This window comes from Pagrus pagrus (assembly GCF_965226575.1).
Source record: "Pagrus pagrus genome assembly, chromosome: 19".
NCBI lineage: Eukaryota > Metazoa > Chordata > Actinopteri > Spariformes > Sparidae > Pagrus > Pagrus pagrus.
The window spans coordinates 25,064,443-25,084,864 of NC_140203.1; the positions used below are offsets into that span (position 1 = coordinate 25,064,443).

Here is a 20,422-nt window from a genome sequence, read left to right on the forward strand (position 1 = left end):
CTGCTTATTGATTTGCGACAGTGGTTTTGGGGTGGCTGTGGCTCAGCGGGTCCTCCACTAATCAGAAGGTTGGTGGTTTTAACGGCCCTGCCGGGTCTGGAACCCAGGACCTTCTTGCTGTGAGGCAGAAGCTGCCCACAATGTAAACAAATATAGGTTAAAAAAAGAAAATGTCAAGCTCAAGTTGTTGTCTCTATTGTAGCAGGGAACCGTAGTTCCATAAATTGTTGTAAATAGTATGAAATACTCTGGATGGATAACAGATAATCGATTAAACATTACAGTCAAGCAAAATGTCAAACGTACTGGTTACAGCTTCTTGAAAGTGAGGATTTTCTGCTATTCTTCATCATTTCTGATAGTAGGCCTAACTGAAGAGTCTTTAGGTTTTGGACTGTTGGTTGGACTAATTTGAAAACATCTCACTGGGTTCTAGGAAGGTGATGAACATTTCTCAACAATTTTTTTTGACATTTTAAAGACGAGATGAAAATAATCATTAGTTGAAGCCCAAAATCACCCAGCCTCTGTTCAACCAGTACATTCATGCAGTGCAGCTCTGTAAAGTTCCATATGAACTCTCTTTACAATTCCCACCCCACCTCATTTCTGCCCACCTGTCCAAAGTGCACAGTGATTGGCCTGTGGTTGTCCAAGGCTCGCAGTGGTCCCTCCCTCCTGTCTGAGCCAGTGGAGGTGGTAAAGCCCGCTGTGTTGTCGTCATCGATGACGGCTGGCCCTGCCGTGGGGAAGCCGTTTTCTGCCTGCTCCTGCAGAGGGGGGACACAGGGAGGTGGAGGTTGACATGGGCGGAAGGAGTGATGGCACTGCAGGGGCATGGGGAGGGGGAGGGAGGCTGCACGCCGTGGCTGGGGTGGTGGGGTTCAGTTGAGGTAATAAAGGTAAGTCAGGGTGGTGTTTAAGGTATTTTTGTGAGGGAGAGACCAAGAACTGTCACCACCATTGCTGTTGGAGCTTAACATGCAATCTCTTACAACAACAACAACAACAGGAAATGATCCAGAATGGTTTGTCAGCAGTGCAGAGCTACATACCTTCTGCTTCAGCCGGCTCTTGACTTCCTTGATACGCATTTTTGCATGGTCCTTAGCCTGTCACACAAACAGAACAAGGCCAGATGAATGTTTTTTTATAGTGGTTAATTTTCTAATTTCTGAGGCCAACAGAAGCCAGAAATGTGCTTACAAACTTGTAAACATTCTTCATGGCTGGGTTTGCCTTGGTCTTCACGGTGTTGAAGATAGCCCCGCCCCCTTTCTGTCCGAAAAATGTACACAAAATGTGTTAGTAACACTATGTACCACATTCAGTAATCTTGAAACAAGTAGTGCACAATGAGGGAGCATGAGTAAACGTCTGAAGTCCTGCTAGCAGCAGCTAGAGGGTGCAGTGTTCATTACAGATGCAAAACAACACTTCAAAACTAAATGAATAACATATTTTTTATTACTCTTAGAAGCTTCCTAGAAGTAAATCACAAAGGGTGAGATGTACCCTGATGGGGGTGCTGGAAGGAAGACATGGTAGTTGGTTTTATTTTCTGGAGAGCATGAATTAAAATAACTACACAAAGAACACTACACTGTATAAACAGCCGTGGTCAAAAGTTACATCCACTTGTAAGGACATGTTTATCATGGCAGTCTTGACTTCCAATGATTTCTACAGCTCTCAGTTTTCTGTGATGAATGAGTGGAACACAAACTACTTTGTCACAAAAACATTCATGAAGTTTGGTTCAATAATGAATTTATTATAGGTCTTCTGAAAATGTGACCAAGTCTGCTTTAAATTTCCTCCAAAGCACTTCATAAATGCTACGACTGGGTGACAAAATCAAATACCACAATATTTTATATACATTATATAAAACATAATAAATAATATATAATAAATCCAGTATATATTTATATATATATGATATTGTGACAAAAAATAGGGATGACTATTGATACTTTGATAAAATATGAACACAATTAAATTTTTGATCAACAATTATCAGTAATGTGGATATAATGAATAAGTAGTCTGCTGCGTCCAAGAAAAGGATGTCACTTTACTGTAATGCAGAATGCAGCCTTTAAAAGCACAAAAACAACACTCATGCCATATCATGAGATCCAAAACCTAAGACCATCTATAGTCTAATCCTGATGACGATATATTGCCCTACAAAGAAGACTGCCTATTGTCTAGATAGTTTGCATTTTCAACATTCTCCCTGAAATACATTTTAGAAGGGACTTAGTGACTGAAATGTCCAGGTTTCTTCTTGAACTGTGATGCCCTGAGTGACAGTCTTGCATTAGATTTGTATCTTTCTTAGTTTGGCCTGACAGTGGAGCTACAAGAAAGTTAAAGGGTTCCCAATAACAGTAACATTCATCCTGGAGAAAAGTAAACTCTGGATGAATATACAGCACATTTCAATACAATCTAGCCAAAAGTAGTGGAGACTCCTCTATTTGTTCTGGGAAAATTTGACCAGATGGTAGTGGTAAAGATCTGGGGGGAGCATCCATATCCACAGTCAGTTTTACTTTTAAGTGTTGGATGGATAGATTGACAGACATACAGTGTGCAATGCCATGACTCGTCCCTGCTGTACGCAGGACAAACACAAATGAAATAAATAGCAGAAGTGTAATGTATTCTAAAGGAGTAATATTAATCAGACTAGCTCACCTTCACAGTGAACAGCCACTGGTGGTAGGTCTTGTCACTGCCTGTGGAGGGGTCACAACAATAAAAGGTCAAAAATATCAAGTACTATGCATGTTGGACGACAGGTGTGCCCAAGCTCTTCCCCTTGGAGGGCCTAAACAGAAACTTAATGGTGGACCATAGGCTAAAAGCAAACATCTATGAACTTCCCTTATTGAGCTGCCTTCTGGTGCAAAGTGTCACCCTGCTTTCAGATTATGAAATATAATTTAGGATCCTACATATTTAAAGAGCATTTTACCTCACACAAAATAAGAAGGTATAAACAGCGATTTACAATTTTTAAAATGTATTTTCATCCCTTTTTTGCTAGAAACATATGGCCAGTGTGCCACGTAGACAGTGGTGTCCTGTCCAGTGACATTATGGGTTTCAGCAACAAGGAAGTGCTCTGACTCCATTGTTTTGTCATTTTACTTCCAGTCAGCACTGAAGGGGGGAGGGTGTCACATTGTTTAGTTGTACAGCAGCCTCTTGTGATCACCTTGCACCTGCATTTTATCAAATAATCGAAGCGGTTCTATGACAAAATGTATAGTGTGAAAGGCTAACAGAGGTGGAAGTACATTTCACAGCAGTCTGAAGATGATGATCTGATAGTGATTGTGTTATATTAGGTGTTTATAACAAAAAATCATCATACCAGAAGTTGCCTGAGTGGCCAAAATACAAAATGACTTCAGCCAAGAGACACGAACACATCACTGCTGACTCACCTGCATATTCACCCATGTTGATCTCGTCCTCAAAGATGTCACTGAAACCTTCTCCTGAGTTCAGCAGGTCCAATCGGCCATCAATGAACTGCCGGTGGAACCACAAATATATGTATTAGATTGTAAGAGGAAGAGTGAAATAAAAGATGTGTATGTGTATGTATGTGTGTGTGTGTGTGTGTGTGTGTGTGTGTGTTTGTGTTCGTGTGTGTGTGTGTGTGTGTGTGTGTGTGTGTCTGTGTACCTGTTTGAAGAGCTGCAGCTGGATGGCATTCAGGAGGAACTGTCTCATGGCACTGGAACGATGGTTCACAAAGGTTTCCTCATTAAATGTTATTGGCTCACCCTAAACAGGCAGGAAAGAACACCAACTGTCACGTTACTGTACAACATTTGATATATTTTAGATTTTAAGTGCCCAGTGGTCATGGCCTTCAACTTTGTTATAATGTTGCTGATAGGGGCCTGACCGATTAATCTGCTGGCCGATTATAGATTCCTATCGGAATAATTGTTAAAATCGGCGTCTATCGGCCAAAAGTTGGCCTGTAATTTCCCCATGTCAGTTCAACCCACTTGTCCATGAGTCATGACGTGCTTCATTGTGTCCGTCATGCTTAACTGTTTGTTATGTTAGCTAAAGTTAGGCTAACCTAGCTTAACATTAGTGCAGTCCAGCAGGGGAGGGGAGAGGGGAGGGGAGGGGGAATTACTGACGTCAACACTTCACATACATATACAGTATGTACTGACCGACTCAATCTGGAGAGCGTTTCTGTAGCTGCCGAAAAGAGCCGCCTGACTCTTGAGGAAGGCTCGAGCCACACCGTCCCCGGTTGTTGTTGAAACCTTCTTCAAACGGCTTTTTAAAGATGAAACCTGTGGCACATGACGTCATTTTATCTGTGAATGTTCCCATACTAAATATATCTCTAAACACTCCGTGTAGTGTACAGTTGTATAGTAGTTCCTCACCACATCATTGGGCAGGCTTTGGAGGTCATCATAGGGGGTTTCCAGGGTGTTTGTGTCAACATTCAGGACCACCACATCATCCAGAGCCAACCCTCGAACTTTCTACAAGCAACAGGAGGAGCATACTGACAGAGTCAACCAAAGGCAGGTGGATATACTATTTAAAACTCGCCAGATAAAGCAAGGCAGCAATTTCACTCCAATTCTTTGTTTTAAATGGATGACCTGGATCCAAAGTGCCAGCTATAGACACCTACCTCCATCAGGCTGGAATGTACTCCAATGAGGTAGGGCATTGGGGCACTGAAAAGGAGACAGTTTTATAGTTACATTTAGTTTACAGGTTGAGTGCCACAGATTGATTGTTATTTAGTGCTTACTGTTAACAATGTTATTTAGTGCTTACTGTTAACAATCTGCAACAACTATTTACATAAACACATGTAGGTGATTATCATCAGGGTTTCTTGGATTTTCAGTACAAATTTAAACCCAATCCAGTGAAAAATAAGCATGCTGAGGGTCAGAATACACATACAGTACAAAGAATCACAAAAATTATGAAATGAGGGCCAAACTTCAAACATGCTTAACTATAAAACTATTTAGAGTACACCTTGGTGCACCCACTTAATATTCTGTACTGGACTTGATATGTTTGTACAATCTTGGTCTTTGTGCCCGTGTATGTTTAGCTGTGTAGAAAGTGTCCCTTATGTAACATGACCACCCAGGTTTGGAGTCTTGGTGACAGTCGGCACACTCACCAGCAGTAGTCTAATAGATGTTGTGGCAGGACAGGAATGTAAACATGTTGCCAGTGCATTGGATACATCATGGCCGCAGACCCATGGACACAAGCTGTTAACTGTGGACACAGACACATATTTGAGGTCATGTTGATGCATAAGTGTCAGTTTACAGTTTAAAATGCAATTCAGGAAGAAAAACCATCAGTCAACAAAAGACTATAATAAATACATATTAAATATATAAGGTTGTATGTTGTACTGTTCTAGATTGAGTTTTGCAAGTATACCAAATGAATTCCAATTATATCAAACATAATGATGCAAACTATGGAGCCTGGATGTGGGAATGTGTCACGTAGTGTAGATTGATATCTGTTGCTTGTGATCACTTTGCACACACACTTTTCCAAATGTCTTCCAATTTTACAAAACAATAAATAAGGCGCTGACAGAGCTGGAGGAAAACATAGCAGCACTAATTAGTCTTAAAAAAGTGGTTGCCAACAAGAGGCTTAACGAGACTACAGAACTCTTTGGGGACATTAAACGTCAATGCACTGAATACGAACGAGTCTCATCTACTCACTAGTCCGTCTTTACAAGCTTTTGCAAACTTTTCCAACTCTACTACAAACTGATCAATCTACAAGTTGATTCCTAGTGTAGTAGGAAGCTTAGTAGTGGTGACGTTGAAGTCATGTGACTGTTTTGTAGTTTGTTTTAGTCTAACGTTAGCTTTTTATTTCTAGCAATTTCATTTACTCTTCAAAAATCAAAAAAGAGGTGTTTATGTGTGAAGATTATCTTGCTGATCAATATGATAAACTTGTTTGCCACAGAAATTATTTTCTGCAAAAAATTCAAAATCCAAATTAAAAATTGTCAACAATTGATGACAACTTCTGGCTTAGCCCTCAGAAATACATCATCCCTGCAGCACTCACAACACAATACTTGTTGATGAGGCAACGTGGAGACTAATTTTGTTGGTTACACCTTACATACAGTATGAGGCTGTGTGAACTGATCATGACCTACACTTTGAGCTTGTATTTACTACAGCCAGCAATAGAAACAGAATTTAAGAGGCAAAACAGGAAATGGAGCAAAGAAGATTGGCTGGCTGACAAGATCAACACCACTGTGTAACCGAACATTTGTCTAAATAAGCTACGTCTCTAAATGTTCTATTACTTCATATCATCTTGATATCCCTTAAAATGGACACTCCACCCCAAATCAAATATACATATTTTCCCTCTTACCTGAAGTGCTGTTTATCTATCTCAGCTCTCAGCTTGATAGTTTTGTTTTGCATTTACCTACTTTGATCCATACTATACATTTAAGTTCAGGGATAAACACCTAGAACACCCAGACACCTCAAAATTGTGACATTTATTTCTTAAGTCTCAAAATGCCATCTTAAAAGGAAGACATTTCCTAAACTCTGTTTAGAAAGGTCACAGGGCAAATGATAGATTGACAGACCCGCTCGTTACTGAAAGATTTAAAAGAGACCAAAATGGACAGAGCTTTGTAGAAGAGAGAAGAAACAAGAAGTTGAATCTACTTACAGTGCTTAGTTTGCTACAGCAGATGAGGATTCGACGTTCATAAAGCATACTAGCGTACAGATGAAGCATGTTATTGACATCTACTGCTACAAAGTACTCTGTTAGGTTTCTCTGCAAGGGTCAAACACAATAAGAGAAAAACAAGAGAGTTAGTCGTGAGGGTACAGTACATGATTCATTCAGTATGCATGATATAAACTGTGGTTCAAGTCACAACAGTCAATATTGCACAGAAAGTATCCTGTAGATACACTACTCAAAATTAGTTAGGATATTTGTGTGATTCAATTGATTGTTTATTCTGTGACATATGTGAATTTTTATGTTTGTGTTTTGTGAATATTTTTGTCCCCAAAAATAATGACTAATTTTGAGTAGTGTTTCTCAATTGACAGGTGCTGAACAGTAATGCTTTATCATATATCTGGAGGGAGAAAGATCATGAATCATGAAAGTTGTCATACCTCATAATTATGACTTCATCATTAAAGAAAAAAAAATGTTGGATCTAATCTAATAAATATTGTCATATATTCACTTATTTTCATTATGGTAGTGGACTTCCACATATTTCTGTGAAATTAGGTGGTAAAATCAGAATACTGCAAGTTTTCATCATACAGGTTATTTATCAATTTACAGTATTAAGATTTATAGAACCTCTTCTACAGGACGAACACATGAAAACTGCACTATTATACCTTATTCACATCTATTCATACTCCTGCAGTAACAATCAAATATACATTGTAGGTCTTAAAATTTAGTTTCACATGAATAAACTCCAACATCCATCCATCCATTGTCTGTAACCGCTTGTCCTTTGCAGGGTCATGGGGGGGGGGGGGGGGGGGGGTGTACCCACGCAGGCACAGGAAGAACATCCAAACTCTGCACATAAAGGCCCTACCCCAGCCAGATCTCTAACCATGGACCTATTACTACTGAACATAGCCCTCGAGGCGGAGCCCCATTCATTCCTATGAAAGCTGCCCAGTGGCGCATGAAGCCAAAAATGCTTGACAGCCGGGGCTTTTCCACATAGTGTCCACATTGTGTGGCCCATAGAGGGTGCCAACTACAGACTTCTGCCGACTGAGCCGGCTAACTTCCGGTTTAGCGCCTAGCTAACTTTACTGGGGATAAAATAAGTTAATCGTGCAACTCTTCTACAATTTCCAAATGTTATTAGATTGAATAGCTCCAGTTATGACAGTGAAATGAGTCATTTCACAGAGGTCGTGACGCTCAAAAAAATGTATCCACAGATTTACAGATGCTTCTTTCACCATGTTGGCTTATGGGAAAAGGTCTTTTTGGGCTGCAGTGCATCACATGACGATGTAATTACACAGTTTGGCCACTACAAAAACTGGCTTCAGAGCCTGGCACTCCTCCTGGGGGCTCGTCTCGAACCCAGGAGTTTCTTGCCGTGAGGCAACAGCGCTAACCACTGCGCCACCATACTGCTCCCAACAAAAACAACTCTTGTTGTTCTTGCTCTCCTTATTGATTATGTCACTCAGAAACCCATCTATAGTTTCTTATCTAACTGACCTGCACACAGATACAAATCAATTATATTAACAGTGAGATTCTCCCTTGCCATATGTAAAGGAATTTAGAGGTTTGACAGGGATGAGGGAAATGACACTCACATTCTCAGGTATGCTGGGGAGTTCCCCTGTGTCAGGCACAGTGAAGAAGGAATGCTGAAGGAAAGAGAAAACAAGAGGATCAGTTACAATTTGAATCTATCCGTTCTGTAGAGAAACAAAATCAATGCAAAGAGACTATAAAAACGGTACACTGCTAGTAGTTTGTACATGAAAAGTAAAAATGTCAACCTTTCTTATCCATCAATGATATTATTGTCTTTGTAAAAACAGACACTTGCAGTGTTTCCAGTTTAAACTGAGCTCAGTTGGATGTAATGTGGTGAATTCAGACTCACCACACCAAGATGGACAGGGACTCCGGGCTCAGGGATAGGGAGCGTATGCAGTGACACCAAAAGCTCTTGCCACTGGCTTTCCTGAAACATTCAAAAGATCCAAAATCCATCTAATGGTCAATTAAAAATATGTGATCTGATGTATAAAAAAAACAAACACAACTTCAGGGTCAAATGAATCAGTTGTATTACAAGCTGCACAGTCTGCACAGAAGAATTACTGCAAAGTCACTGAACAAAATGAGACATCTTAAAACTCTGTCATCTTATCATCAGAGAAACAGCGCAACTGCTTATACTGCTGTGTCAGTTTGTTATCGCTCAGGTGTAGAGCTCGCTGTGAAGAAGCATAAACCAGAGACATTTAAAAATGTAGCTCAGAAACAACATACTGATGAGAGCTGACATAGAGCCACATATTCAGTCAGCCAACAAATTCCTAATTAAGGTCAGGAAATCTAATTTAACATCACCATAAGAAGACAGGTCACCTGTCCATGACTTACCTGGCCTTTGATGGTGTAATCTGCGAGGATATTCAGCAGCTTATAGAAAACTTCAAACCATGGCAGGTAGCTGAGAGAACAAAAATAGTGTTTTGTATTCTTACAAAGCTTATACACTATTTGTGAGTTACAGCTTAAGGAGAAACTCATACATTTTCAGACATTTTCAAATTTGTAGGATCTCAATCAGGTTTTACTCTGAAATGTGCTTGTTAGAGGAGCGATGGGTTTCATTAGACTACCTTTAAAGGGGCACTATGCAGTTTTTGAGGAGAAATTCAAATGTGTATTTATTTATCGTAATATTTACAATATTAATGAGGTAATAATATTACGTATTTTTGTATTCATATATAATATGTATTTTTCCATAAGTCAATAAACAAGCTGTTCTCAGAGGAAAAATCCCAGAACACTGTTTGAAGCTAGAAAGGTGGCAGGGTCCGCCACATATAAACAGTAAAACAGTATTAATTGTGTTGTCCTTTAAGGTCAGTTTGTTTATTCAGTTTATTCAGTCATGAAAACAAAGAGAGTTTGTTTATTTAGTTTGTTTAGGCAGAAAAAAATCAGCCAATGAAGATCTCTGCTCATTAACATTTCTTCAACAAAGACTACAGAGTGCTCCTTTAACAAGCTAATAGCAGTCATACACACTGAAACCACATAATATTGGTACTGTAAATGTTGTTTTGGATAATTCACTCAAAATAAAAAATGTTAAATTATTGTTTTTAATTTATTTGATTGACCTGCTTGTAATATTTAAAATTACAATTAATAAAGTACCAATAAATTCACTGTGGTGATGGCTAGACAGCACCAAACATCGGCTTAATGCAACATTATATACATTATATAACTATTTTGCCTTGATGGTTGTACACTGACTTGTAAAAGGGACCATGGTCCCTCTGTCATTCCCACTCTGTGTCCTGAAGGCCAGTTCTTGCATTATGTAACTTTTGAAACTGGGTATGATCTCCCGCAAGCAGTGCATAACACTTTACAGCACTATGGCACTGTGTCACATACAACCAACTACATCAGTGAAACTGCATCATAATTTTGCCAAACTGTTTCTATTTGGCACTAAAATAGAAGTTTTCTAGGTTTTAAATCAGCATTTGCTGTCTTTGCTTTGGTGAAGACCCACATCTGTGGATGTTACTAGACTACCTACTGAATACCTCCTGATGCTCGGGGCAAACAGACTTACCTGAGAATGCAGTAGCAGGTGTGGGCACCCGAGGAGAGGCGACAGAAGCCAAATCTCTGTTTGCTCTCAATGTCAGTCAACACAAATGTGAAGTTCTGGCCCACCTGGTTGACTGTGGGGCTGCAGGGTGAGAGAGATTCAGACGGTAGAGAGGGAGAGAGATGGGAGGGATGAATAGATGCAGAGGATAAATCATTCATCACAGCCCTGCAGGCTACTATTCTCTGTCCTATGTGTAGAGGACAGTTATGAGCTTTTACTGCCATCTGTAACAAACTGACCTATACAATACATGTCCATTAGTAAATGAAAAAGATAAATACTGAACCAGCAGAGAGACCGGTTGATTAACTGGGGATCTGCAGCTTGATAGTGTGTATCCATATTTACTTGTCTGTCACATCATTTTGGGGTTAATCTAATGTACTGTATTTAACAGTAACCTGTGAGTTCTCTGCTTGTGTTGAGCTTTTAATACTGATTTGTCACTGTCAACTAACCCCTGGGGCAGAGGCAACATTTTCTGTGATTCAGGGTTGATTCAGGGTAGATATTTGGTGATATTTATCTGGGGTACAGACACTTGCCCAACATGTACCACCTTTGAATGTCAAAGTGGAGGGAGAGACGTGTGTGTGTGTGTGTGTGTGTGTGCTTACCTGTCCATGCTGAAAGGGAAGCAGAACTTGGGCACAGTATGAAGAGTTTCCTGTGGGACACAGATAAAGGACAATACCAACGTATAAAGTAGTATTAACATATATTAACATCAACATATACAAATAATGTTGCATAGCATTAAAGTGGAATGATGATGAGAGAAATTACACAGCATACATGGGAAAAATAACCAAAGAAAAGTGGGATCACTTGTATTTCTAGGCTGCCCATCTAAGACATGAATAAAGACGGTACACAACAGTGGTGCATGCATTGATTAGAATCAAGCCTGTATACAATATATAGAACAACAGAGGGAAGAGTTATAAATGTATGAAAAATACAATGAAAGCCATGACGAAAGTGAGTCATAGAGAAAAGGAAAGGGAGTATAGTACAGTTATTGATTTCAAACCTGGTCTGTGTAGTCTACAGGGTACTGCCTTTTCACCTCCGGCCCTGTTAGAAATGGACAGACATGAAATGAGCGTGGAGAAGTGAACAGGGCCTAATAGGGAACATTCATTATGAGATGTTGGGTCAAATTTCAGTTATCCAGGCAGGTTTAATTGAATGCTGCAATATAAATGGTCCTCCAGTGCCTAAAATGGTGTTTTATCTTATTGTGATGTTATTTCTTGGAGTATCTTTAAAAGCTCAACCGCAAAATACACTTTCATCAAAACTACATAATACACCATCATTGAAACGACATAAAACACTATCAAAACTATAAAATTCTTAGAACTTAGAAAAAAAAGAGTATATCAACACACTTGTCCACTTGACCTTAAACACCAAGCCCAATTCAATGGGAAAACAGCAGACTTGGGCTACTTTTGAAGTGATAAAGTTCAGGTAGACCAATTTTCACGCATAAGTCAGAACACACACAACCCTGCTCACTGTGCCTGTAAACGGGGCAGTCCAATGGTTCTACAGGGAGGGGGCTCACATGCACGCTCAGCCAGACCGGCTCCAAAACAAAAAACAGGGAAGCTCAATAACAACACACGCAGAGGGGGTGTAACGGGATGTCTTTACTCCACTATACTGTATCTTTACATTGAAAATAGTGAAAGGCTCAATGTTGTATATTGGACCTTTAAGTAGGATCCTGAAAACAATGACCTTCCGTTACCAGCAGTACCTGTTTTTACAGGGTTAAGAAAGAAATACTTAATAGTACTTCTTTTTGTCTGTGTTGGGTGCATTCCAGGAGCTGACTTTTTCCATTAATTTCCAAAGGATATGGACCACTGACATTTTGCTCTGGGTCTGTTTTTCCTGGTTTGGGCCCCTTCATTCAATTAAAGCAAGCACCAGAGCACCCTTCCAATAAACCAAGGTCGATATATCAGCTGATATCCTCTTTTGACAGTTATATCAGCTTCTGCGTATATGCCAGCTGATCAGTACTAAGAATTGTCAGTACAGAACTACAAAACTAGGTTAGTTCAACAGAAAACCTGTCACCACAGCTCTCAGCCAATGTTTTGCAGGATGCACTTTTGATAAGAGGTGGTTGTATGCACACAGAAATATTACAGAAGCACATGATCGGATAAGTTAATTTCTATGGTCATTTCAGCAAATTCTGCAGTCAACATAGCTTGCAACAATAGCTCAGGTCTGTTTTCCACAAGTCGAATTCATTTATTAAAACAAAAAGAAAACATTTGTTTGTGGTTGCATGTCCTTTCCAGCAGGAGGCAACATGCTGAATAGTGTTTGGAATTTTTAGAAATGCAAGAGATATTAGATATCACCTATCTACACATCAAAACTGGACTTTAATCCTCGTGTTTTGAGAGAATAAATGAATGTATGTTTGAATAAATGAATCATGCATACTTAAGAACTTGAAAAAACAACAACAAATTATCCTCCACATTTCAAACTGTTGTGCATAATTTTCATCCATTCAAATACAGAACCAAGTTATTTTTTCAGTTCTGTGTAGAAGGACCTAAATTGTGGTCTTAAGTGACAGTATGAAGCTGTTCTGTGAAGCAGACTGAAATACAATCAAGTCCAAAAGATTCCACATTCAAAAACAGCAGAAAAAGTGAGACAGAAGAAGATTTGAGTGTGACAGAGATTGGTGCAGCATCCTTAAGACTAAACAGGAAATGATGAGAGGCAGACGACTCCAACACGAAGAAATTCTTAGAAATACAGCAGACAACCTTTCCTCAGTACCCAGGAAATTAGTCACATACTACAGATTAAGAAAAAGCCTCAGAGACACGAGACACATCAACATTTTATAAAACCACCATTTATCATTCAGCTATAAACCAGCTTTTCCCAACCTTACTGACATATGATCCCGAATGTTGAACCAGTTTCTACTTGTGACACAGTTTGCATTTGTCCAGCAGTGAGGAAGTCCACCAAAGACTGATTTTTCCCTCTGAACTGCTTCAATGTTGAATTTATAAAGAAACAATAAGGGGACATTAAGAACTTATCCAGTAATATTAATGTTGACTGTTAATGATTGTATTTGAGTATGTATTGCTGAATTATGATTTGTGAAAAGAAAATGGGGATGGCCACCTGCATCTACAGTATCTATGTTATTATTAAGAAAGGGGCAGGTTATATAAGTTCTTCTTCCTACTCCTGTTTGTTCATGGAATGTGTAGAAGTATTTTGGGTTCAAGTGTATTATCCGGTTTATACATTTGTTTAGGAAATCATACACTGAAATGAGCTAAATGAACCAAATGTGACGACTGATTATGAATGACTTAATGTTTCATCTGAATACTTGTGTACAAACACAACTAGAAGTGTTTGTAGTATTTCATGTATTTGTCCCAACCAAAGGTGATATTTGGTTTTCGCCTGTGCAGATTGAAATTTTCAGGTGAGTTTAAAAGACTGGCACATCACTCCTCATATGTACTTTATTTACTTAAGAGTCCCTCTGACACATAAACCTCCCGGACTTCTGAACTTTGCACACAGAAAAATGTGCGATGACACCTCCGCTGCTACAACTTCATCCTAGGGGAAAACTGGACTCATGAGATTTCATCATTAGTATAATTGATGCCTCTAAAGTTTCCATCTAAGGCCTTGTCCACATGTATACATATATTATTATTTTCCTTTATGTTTTTGCCTCTCGTCCATATGCAAAGTGAGTTTGAGACTTTTTAAAAGGCTTTCTGAGGTGCAGATTTTTCTAAACGGTTTCTGTCTATCTGTGTGATTGTTGCTCTGTGTATGACCATGCACCTGAAACAAAAACAGCAATGGTGTACTACTGGTTTGCTTACATTTGGTTAGCAATGCTAGACCATGTGCTGGTCTCTCTCTGTGTTGGATGTAAAATCAAAGTGAGCTATATTAGGAGATAAAAGAACAGATAAAGTAAATATAAAGCAGTGTTTCCCACAGGATTTTGTGAGACTATGGTGGGTGGACCTCGCACTAGTGGGTCTGGGGGCATGTTCCCCCAGAAGAAAATGTTGCAGATTTAAAGTTAAATGTATCAATCTGGTGCTGAGATAACCATTAAAAGGCTATAAATAAAGAAAATAATCAAATATAACGCGAAGCTTAGGCTCTGCTGCCTGGTGATTAGTCCAGTCCTCACAATTTACTCTACTATACAGCTCTGGCTATACAATGTTAGCACAAGCCTCTAAGCTATAGTTAATAGTCAATATCAATCTATTGCTTTTAATCTTGTAGCCTATTAGTCCTGACTTGTAACTAAACCTTGACTAAGAGACCAGATAATCATTGTCTTGTTTTAAAATCATGAGTGCCTGTGAGTGCCATCTTAACTATACATTGTCTGGTCTGTGTGGTTCAGGTTGCTGCTGGAAAATGTCAGCAAAGATCAGCACTGGAAGTGGCTGTAAATAAAACACAGACAGAGAAATATAGGCTATGTACTGCCCGGCTAGGTCAACAAGACAAACAGACTGGAGAGAGATTGACTCTGTGTGTGTGTGTGTGTGTGTGTGTGTGTGTGTGTGTGTGTGTGTGTGTGTGTGTGAGTGTGAGTGTGAGTGTGAGTGTGTGTGTGTGCGTGTGAGAGAGAGAAAGAGCGAGCGTGTGTGTACATACAGCAGGGGGTGGGGGGGGGGGTCGACTGTCAGAGTCTGACTGTTTCATGTTGGTCATATCAATTATTATTGATCATTTTTAATTACCTGTTCTATTCTTATCATTTTTAAAGACCAGGTGAAAAGAGGCTACATGTAACCTCTTTATTTTGAATATAACTACTTTATCAAGGCACACAAGTCATAATTTATCATCATTTATTATGACTTGTGTGTGTGTATATTCTTATAGGCTTTCCACGCATGCATACAAGTGAAACTATCCAACATTTTATCAAACTATTTTCCTATCGATGACATGTCTATCCCCAATACATATTGCTATCGTTTTATCGCCCAAGCCTAGTCTGTGACATATTCTATAGATACAGATGATAAACCATGTGCCGCAGAAAAAATAGGCAAGACTCTGAATCTCTAGATGACGCGCCAATGCCACCTTGTTTGACACACACAAGATTAAGACATAAGACATGTTTTAGGACTCATTCCTGCTGCAACCTATTCCGCGCCAGGGCCAGATTAAATTGCACTTGGCAGACTGTATTTTTGGGGCCCCCGTGCTGAGAAAAGCATTTCAAAATCTGTGATGTCATCACAAAGTCAACAGGACGAAAAAGCAGAAGCCAGAGAACTTTTTTGCTGTATGCGCTACGTGAGTACTTCTCATTGTATTAAATAGGCGGCATCGTTGGTTCCTGTATCCTGTTCTAAATAGTAACTCCATGTTTAAGTCCTGCTGTGATGACACATTGTTGGATGCAACACAGCATGATGTTACACACTCTAAAGCTGTTAGCTCCAACCTTCAGACACTTACCAGAGCTGTGTGTGCCTGGATGGGAAACCTCCAGATACACCTCAAAAGTGGAATCGGGGCTCTCCCTGGAACAGAGAATGAAACCTAACATTAACATTTTGGCAGACAAAATTTAGGCAGAGTAAGCATATTCAATATGAGATAGAGCCTTAGACAAATCTCAAACTTTTGATCTTCTAAACAAAAAATCCTACTGTAATTATCTAATATCTATTATGACTGAAAAGTGTTGAAAAGTGAATTTGACATTAATCTGATGTGTACTTTGAAGTTCTTATTCAAAGCTCTTAGCTCTTATTACATTGTGTTTGTTATACACCTTTGCAGCCCGGTACACGCTAACACTTTTATGTTAGCAGCTACAGTGAAGGTTTGGGCTTTAAAAAGGGGTTTTGGGGCTTCTGGTGACTTTTATGCTGGAGGAGCTGTATTGAGCCATAATTTTTCCTTTTCATTCTGAAGCAAGCCCCCAGCTACTTCAGTTGTTTAGGAGAGGGTGGTTTGCTGTGAAGCTCCAGAAATGTTTTGTGGACTACAAAACTTCACCCAACTTTCCATCGGCATGAGGGTGAGTAGAAATTGACTGCATTTTTATTTTTGGTTGAACTTATCCTTTAACTTGCTTAACAGCAAGTTGCATTACTTTGTATTCAACATGCAAATAATAATTATTGTAGCAATTTGAGGTATTTGTAACTTGTGAACATGTATTAGTACAAACAGCTGCAGGACAAACCATCTTCACCGGACTGACCACTTACAGATGAAGTGAAGTGAAGATGATGAGGCTGCTGGTTGCAGAGAAATACTGTCCAAACTGTCTTTTCATAAAATACTAGTGGGTCCTATCTAACTGTGACAAACAAAAAGGAATGGAGGTTTTGTTTGAGAACGATTTTAATTGATTGATCTACTTATCTAATGAATACGCTACAAACACTAAACCTTTTTTTTTTTTTTAATTTAGGGTAAGGGTTGTAGAACAACTTTAGAATACTGAAGTAAGCATATAATGACAACTGCCTAACAAGCGTGCACAACTAGAAATTAGTGGGAGCTGTAATGTTGGATTTTAGTGCAGCAATCAACGTAGTAGATCATACCTTGCTAATTGGCAAGCTACAGCGTTGAGGTTTTTATTTTTCAAGGTTCAAGGTTCAAATTGATTTATTTGTCATCATACAATACAGGGCTGCATAACACATTTACAGTTATTAATGTAGTGCATTTTTTCAACCATGTATACATTATATCTATAACTGTTTTTCTCTCTGTTTTTGTGTATACTTGTACTGCTAAGTCTGTCATAATCTGTGTATGTGCCTGCTTGTTGGATTGTTTTTATATTTTAAGCAGTTTGTACTTTTATATTGCAAGCGACTGTATTGTATTTTTGTTAGAGCCCAACCAATACATTGGTCAGTCGATATTATTGGCTGATATTGGCCCATCACAGATATATTGGTAACGACCTACAGTATATGCTGCCCGAAATGCCATGATCTGTGCTTCTCATGGTAATCCTTAAGTAAACATAAACATAATAATACTAATGTCCATCCTTTAGGTCGACAGTTCATCACAGGGCTGACACATAGACACAAACATTTACACTCACAGTCACACCTACAAGGAATTCAGAGTTCCCAATTAACCTGCATGTCTTTTGACAATGGGAGGAACCCAGAGCAAGCAAACATGGGGAGAGCATGCAAACTCCACACATGACATGATGGAGCCAAGTAAGACATATTTCCTGGATCATCTCACATTGCTTCCATGAGCCAACATTGCAATGAACCAATCACAGCCCTTTGACATCATCAGTGTGCTGCGCCTGTGCTTATTTAAAAATTCCTTTGAGCTTCTTCAGACATAATTTACGTTTTCCAACGAGGATGGTAACATTGAACAAAATCCTCACTCATAGTGAACAAAATCCTTATCTGCAAGTCATTCATATTAAATCTGTATAGTCTAGTACCTAACTAAAGCTGTGGCTGTAAGAGCTTGCCAACTACAGTGCCTATAAAAAGTATTCACTCCCTTAATTGTTTTCCCATTTCAATTGCTTTTATAAATGGAATCATGCTCATACAAAAACATACAAAAAATATACAAAACAATTAGTGTAAAAAATCAATGTGAATTAATTAAAAATATATAATGTAAAATAGTGATTGCATAAGTATTCACCCCCTTTAAAATAACTGACCTAATTCAACAGAGGTCCATCCAATTGGTGCTATTAGTCTCACGATTAGTGAAATGGAGATCACCTGTGTGCAGTGAATGTGTCTCAAGTGATGGTAGTGTAAAGACACCTGTGTCTGAAGGTCCAGTCACTGGTTAATCAGTATTCATGGCTACAATTACACCCTGAAGACAAAAGAACACTCTGTGAAAATGTTATTGAAAAGCATAAGTCAGGGGATGGATACAAAAACATTTCCAAGTCACTGAACTTCCCCCAGAGTTCAGTTAATCCATCATTAAGAAATGGAAGGAATATGGCATGTGTAAATCTGCCTAGAGCAGGCCGTCCTCACAAACTGAGTGACTGTGTAAGAAGGAGACTAGTGAGGGAGGCCACCAAGACACCCATTACTACTCTGAAGGAGTTGAAAGCTTCAGCAGCTTAGATGGGAGAGACTCTGCATACAACAACTGTTGCCCGGTTTATACACCAGTCAAAGTTTTATAGGAGAATGGCAAAGAGAAAGCCACTGTTGAAGAAAGCTCATTAAGTCTCCACTAGAGTTCACCTAAAGGCATGTGTGAGACTCCAAGGTCAACTAGAAGAAGGTTCTTTGTTCTGGTGACCAAGATGGAGCTTTTGGCCATCAGACTAGATACTATGTTTGGCGGACACCAAACACTGCACATGACCACAAACACACCATCCCCACCGTGAAGCATGATGGTGGTAGCATCATGCTGTGGGGGTGTTTCCCAGCAGCAGGCCCTGGAAGGCTTGTAAAGGTAAAGAGTAAAATGAATGCAGCAAAATATAGGGAAATCCTGGAGGGCAACCAGATTCAGTCTGCAAGAGAACTACCACTTGGGAGAAGATTTATTTTCCAGCAAGACAATGATCTGAAGCATGCAGGGAAAGCTACACAGAAATGGTTTAAAGACAAAAAGGGGAATGTTCTGGAGTGGCCCAGTCAAAGCCCAGACCTCAATCTAATAGAGAATTTGAGGCTGTTTACACCCGATCACTGTGCAACCTGACAGAGCTTGAGCAGTTTTGCAAAGAAGATCGGAGTAAAATTGCAGTGTCCAGATGTGCAAGCGCGATTGAAACCTCTCCACACAGAGTCAGTGCTGTGATTGAGGTCAAAGGTGCATCTACCAAATACTGACTTGAAGGGGGTGAATACTTTGACTAGTGGTGTCTGACTTTTGAGCCTAATCTCTCTCTCTCCCTCACTCTATCTAAATATCTCTATATATATATTGCAATATATTTTATTATGCTGTTTCAAAGCTTATGTCACACTTACAAATATTATAATTGTTTTATAAATTTGATTTATTTGAATATTTTTAAATATTTATTGTCGAAAAACAGTCGAATTAGAACAAATTTAGTCTAAATATATCAGAATCAGCCTTCAAAGCCCACTATTTGCAATTATAGAATGTTATCTGTTCCCAGAAACAACACTGAGGACATGACCTCTGTGTCTCCAGTGGCAGCTATCACCCTGTTTAAGGTGGCAGTTGACTGAAGAAATTCTTAGTCAACATAGGCTAGCTGCATACAAGGTGACACTTTGTCTGACGTCATCCCTGATAAATCCACTAATGTGTATGTTGATGTTTAAGAATAAAACACTGGTATGTTTGACTAACAACAAAATCGGTTTGATTAAACACGTGTTAGTGATCAACATGTTCCACACAGCTGGGTCTCAGCAGGAGCTCCATAATCACCCGCTGGCATGCTGATTGATAAAACATGTCATAGTGTGTTGTGTGTTGGTCTGACCGGACCCCTCTTCACACTATGCTTTACTGTTATGTAGTAAATACAAACAGAATGTCTTCAACTAGTCAGTTCTGTCCAACTGTGTTCACCTGTCCTCTGCTGCTGAATGAAAATGGCAAGTTGTTGAAGAATCGTTAGTGTATTACCTTCTCAGATATGACAATCATTTTATTACAAGCGATTATTGTTAGCTCGTTTCCCACAAACACACCAGCGCACACAACGGACCGAGCATCTCTTGTTTACCAACACGCGATCATGACAGATAAGGAGTAGCCTTACAATATTTACACCGCGTCAGAGGAGCGATGTTATGCTACAGGAAAGCACAAGGCTGCTGCCAAACCCCGGCAATTCTCTTCTGCATTTTTGTCCTGAAAACCAGCATCCGGTTATGAAGACACTCTGACACAGTC

The 20,422-nt window shown here is 39.3% G+C and overlaps 1 protein-coding gene across 2 annotated transcripts in view; it reads right to left on the bottom strand.

Moving 5' to 3' along the window:
• Positions 1–20,422, bottom strand: part of dennd1a (DENN/MADD domain containing 1A) — a 30,661-nt gene that overhangs the window by 9,786 nt on the left and 453 nt on the right. For both annotated transcript variants that reach the window (XM_084383545.1, XM_084383544.1), the window contains exons 2-19: positions 16,013–16,077; positions 11,520–11,563; positions 11,104–11,153; positions 10,445–10,564; positions 9,226–9,295; positions 8,720–8,800; positions 8,424–8,477; positions 6,766–6,876; positions 5,204–5,304; positions 4,694–4,739; positions 4,437–4,538; positions 4,215–4,340; positions 3,706–3,807; positions 3,462–3,549; positions 2,707–2,747; positions 1,207–1,278; positions 1,056–1,112; positions 618–770 (exon numbers count right to left, since the gene is read on the bottom strand). In XM_084383545.1, coding sequence (XP_084239671.1) covers positions 618–770; positions 1,056–1,112; positions 1,207–1,278; positions 2,707–2,747; positions 3,462–3,549; positions 3,706–3,807; positions 4,215–4,340; positions 4,437–4,538; positions 4,694–4,739; positions 5,204–5,304; positions 6,766–6,876; positions 8,424–8,477; positions 8,720–8,800; positions 9,226–9,295; positions 10,445–10,564; positions 11,104–11,153; positions 11,520–11,563; positions 16,013–16,077 — 1,483 coding nt within the window. The remainder of the gene's footprint in view (positions 1–617; positions 771–1,055; positions 1,113–1,206; positions 1,279–2,706; positions 2,748–3,461; positions 3,550–3,705; positions 3,808–4,214; positions 4,341–4,436; positions 4,539–4,693; positions 4,740–5,203; positions 5,305–6,765; positions 6,877–8,423; positions 8,478–8,719; positions 8,801–9,225; positions 9,296–10,444; positions 10,565–11,103; positions 11,154–11,519; positions 11,564–16,012; positions 16,078–20,422) is intronic.